General features: G+C 47.4%; 1 protein-coding gene across 1 annotated transcript; it reads left to right on the top strand.

The window, feature by feature from the left end:
* Window positions 1-284: 284 nt before the first annotated feature.
* LOC123398440 (peroxidase 57-like) lies at window positions 285-1,704 on the top strand. Its single transcript, XM_045092910.1, has 2 exons — window positions 285-547; window positions 736-1,704. The coding sequence occupies exons 1-2, from the start codon at window positions 323-325 to the stop codon at window positions 1,492-1,494; spliced, it is 984 nt and encodes a 327-aa protein (XP_044948845.1). The 5' UTR covers window positions 285-322; the 3' UTR covers window positions 1,495-1,704.
* Window positions 1,705-4,066: the final 2,362 nt, after the last annotated feature.

The raw sequence follows: 4,066 nt of genomic DNA, 5'->3' as shown, positions 1-4,066 counted from the left end.
GACACCGTATACCACACTGGATATCATGGTTGACATCCTTGCCAACAAAAATCAGGATGCCTCCAAAGGTCCCGAAATCAAACCACAATATTATAGTACTAATTTCGAGCAAGGGGCAGCAGCTAGCACATACCCACTTGCTTAATTGAGAAAGAATGGAATCTACGTACGTGATCTCCACGACCAAACATCCGACAACTTCAAGGAGACCGTGTCCTCCCCTAACCTATAGTATAAATAGGATAGACATAATCACATTGCTTCTCACACCTCATAGAGCTCAAGCACCAAGGGTAGCAATTATCTAGCTAGCTAGGTAACGATGGAGCATACAAAGGCAGCAGTGCTAGTGGTGGTGCTCGCCGTCGCCGTGCTTGGGCTTGCGACCGACGGCCAGGCGCAGCTGCAGAATGGGTTCTACACTGGCAAGTGCCGTGGCAACGACGTGGAGGCGGTGGTCCGTGGTATCGTCAAGGCCCGCTTCGCCCAGGACAGCGCCATCGTCGCCCACCTCCTACGCTTGCTGTTCCACGAGTGCGGCGTCAATGTATGTATTGTGTATAGGAGTATTATAGTACAGTAGTCATTATATTATACTAATGTGCTGTTTGATTCATACGTGCGCGCCATTAAATCTTCTACAGCACATCCACAGATAGATCGACTAACAAATCCGGTTTTTTTCCTTATTTCAAAACGGAAAACTAATCTGTTGGACTATATATACGTGTATAGGGCTGCGATGGCGGGCTGCTGATCGACGGCACCGGCACAGAGAAGACGGCATCACCAAACCTGAGCGTGAAGGGCTACGATCTCATCGCCACCATCAAGATGGAACTTGAGAGGCGGTGCCCCGGCGTGGTATCCTGCTCCGACATCGAGATCCTCGCAACCAGGGACGCCGTCAATGCATCCACGGGACAAGGATACGCGGTGCGCACCGGACGCAGGGACCGCCGGCGGTCCATAGCCACCGACGTAAACCTTCCGGGGCCAGATTTCACGGCCCCGCAGGCAGCTGCTTTCTTCCGCACCCTCGGCCTCAGCTCGGACGACATGGTCGTTCTGCTGGGCGCGCACACGGTTGGAGTCACTCACTGCAGCATGATCAAGAAGAGTCGTCTTTACAGCTACGGCGGCAAGGCTGGTGCAACGGACCCGAGCATGGACCCGGAGCTAGCGTCCATATACAAGACGTATGTGTGCCCTAACACGGCATCATCCGATAACAACATCGTGTTTCTAGACGACCGGTCCAGCGCGTCCAAGCTGGACAACAGCTTCTACAAGATGTTGCAGCGCCGCCGCGGCGCGCTCATGGTCGACCAAAACCTCTACGGCGACGGCTCCACGCGTTGGATGGTCGACAGGCTCGCCAATACCGACCATTTCCGTTGGCTCTTCCCGCAGGCGCTCGTGAAGCTCGGGGAGGTCAACGTGCTCACCGGCACACAGGGAGAGGTCCGCAAGCTCTGCAGCAAGTTCAACTGATGATATCATCATCATTTTCTGAGGAAACATCCGATAAGGGCGAGACTTTTGTGTTTATTTCCAGTCGGATTGGTTGTATTTTTATCTCCTTTTTGGTTTTATTCGGACTCATCTTGATGTACTTACTTCTGACCGCACCTTCCATTCTTTTGATGTGCGTCGCATTGATTACTTTCTAATAAAATGTTATCTTATATGATCGAGATCAACAATAACAGGATAGATGTTGTGCACATATATACGTTTCAGTCACATATCTCTACTATTATATATAAAAGATCTACTCCCTCCGTTGCCCGCAGGTGCCCTCTTGAACATTGGCCGTGAGCACCGCTGGCCGCTCGGACCTATGGCCACCGGCGCCCTAGAGCTCACGCCTCACGCCGTCGATTTTTCCTAGGTGGCTAGCTTGGCATTTTACACATTCAAGTTGTTTAAATAGCGTTTGATTGTACGTAATAATTATATGCACGTGTCTTTCTAAAAAGACAGTATGAAAAAATTATATTAGCAGAAAAAGTCCTTGTAATGTACTTCCTCCGTTCGGAAATACTTGTCCTAGAAATGAATATAATTGATGTATCTATAACTAAAATAAATCTAGATACATTCATCTCTAGGACAAGTATTTTCGGACGGAGGGAGTACTAAATTAGTAGAACATGATAATTAACATTGGATCTATTGTAAATCTGTAATGGTGGAGCGTGATCGTGATAAACCAAAGATATTTCGCACCGCTAGTTATGCCAAAAACTTTTACAAACTGCATCCAAAAAAGTCAAGTTATGTGTAATCAGATGACACGGATTTATCAGGTCAATTACGTAGTGTGACATTTACTACTTGTATTACTAGTAGAACCGGATGCATTGCAATGTTAGAACGAGCAGAAACCTACAAGATGCTGCAGCGCCGCCGTGGCGCGCTCATGGTCGACCAAAACCTTTACGGCGACGGCTCCACGCGTTGGATGGTCGACAGGCTCGCCAATACCGACCACTTCCGTTGGCTCTTCCCGCAGGCGTTGATCAAGCTCGGGGAGGTCAATGTGCTCACCGGCACACAGGGAGAGGTCCGCAAGCTCTGCAGCAAGTTCAACTGATGATATCATCATCATTTTCTGAGGGAACATCCGATAATGGCGAGACGTTTGTGTTTATTTCCAGTCCGATTGGTTGTATTTTTATCTCCTTTTTGGTTTTATTCGGACTCATCTTGATGTACTTACTTCTGACCGCACCTTCCATTCTTTTGATTTGGGTCGCATTGATCACTTTCTAATAAAATGTTATGTTATACTCCCTCCGTTTCTAAATATAAGTCTTTTAAGATATTTCACTAGAAGTCTACGTACGGAGCAAAATGAGTGAATCTACACTCTAAAGTATGTCTATATACATTCGTATGTAGTCCATTAATGAAACCTCTTTAAAGACTTATATTTAGGAACAGAGGGAGTATGATCGAGATCAACAATAACAGGATTGATGTTGTGCACATATATACATTTCAGTCACATATCTCTACTATATATACTACCTCCGTCGCGGTTTAGAAGACGCAGTTAAATTTATGTGTATTTTCATAATATACAAGGTTTAAGACGCATTGCATGCTGGAATTTTATCTAGTTTTGAGCCAGCCCAATATATAATTTCAGAAATTCCTAAATAAATCCTAGAGGCCCACGCAGCCCATTTGTGCAAGGCAACAGGTGGAAATATTTAGTCTCACATTGCTAGTTTAGTGGGAGTTTGACCTCCTTATAAGGGAGCATGTTTCCACACACGTATGAGCTTGAGAACAAGAGAGACATACACGCGCGCTCCTCCTCCTCCGTCACCCGCCTTGTCTCGTCACGACGCGCCGCGGGTTGTGGGAATGAGCCGAGCCGAACTAAATTTTTACCACGCACGACTGGTATACGAAAGGTCACTCGAGAGCTGAACGTTTTGCTGTAGTGGATATTGAATACGAACGCTGCACCCTTCTGCTGCTGTCTGTTCATTTCGTCTCCCTCGTTCTCTTTGGCTCCTGTCGACGGCCTCTCGCCTCCTTCTCTTGCGCCTATAAAAGAGAGGTCGTTCCTCTTCAGAGAAACGCATCAGAAGCTCCTCGCACCACCGGTTCGATCTCTCTATGCTGCTGCTACGTTCTTCCCCATCCCGACTTGCGGCGTGCACCGTATGTCGGGACAGTAGGCCTCTGAAACTCCGTCTCTTCGAGTCCTCTACAGGAGAAGGGCGATAAGGTTTTTGGGGAACGCTCAGCGCGACTACTGGCTTCCGTCACGGACACCGATGATCTCTTCCCGGACGACGACTTCTTCCCCGACGTCGACCACCTCTTCGGTAACATGGCCAACGACAACGCCAACACCAACCCTACTGCTGTTGCAACTCAGTACGTGCTCGTGTTCTTTTTCTTTGAGTTCCTGCCGCAATTTCGTGCTCTAGTTTCACTTCTGGATATGTTCCGTTTCTGCTCATCCTTTCATATGATATTTTATGTACACATAACGACTCTATATATGTTCTCTTTTAGATCATATGTGTACATGTCTTTTGTC

The sequence above is a fragment of the Hordeum vulgare genome, chromosome 5H, assembly GCF_904849725.1.
Source record: "Hordeum vulgare subsp. vulgare chromosome 5H, MorexV3_pseudomolecules_assembly, whole genome shotgun sequence".
Taxonomy (NCBI): domain Eukaryota; kingdom Viridiplantae; phylum Streptophyta; class Magnoliopsida; order Poales; family Poaceae; genus Hordeum; species Hordeum vulgare.
Note: the sequence above shows the minus strand (reverse complement) of the source record. Positions and strands in the feature narration are given on the sequence as shown.

Excerpts from the sequence above, each read along its gene's own strand:
- LOC123398440 (XM_045092910.1), top strand. The coding sequence starts at position 323 with ATGGAGCATACAAAGGCAGCAGTGCTAGTGGTGGTGCTCGCCGTCGCC. Across the intron at positions 548-735 it reads TCCACGAGTGCGGCGTCAAT|GGCTGCGATGGCGGGCTGCT; the intron begins GTATGTATTGTG and ends ATACGTGTATAG.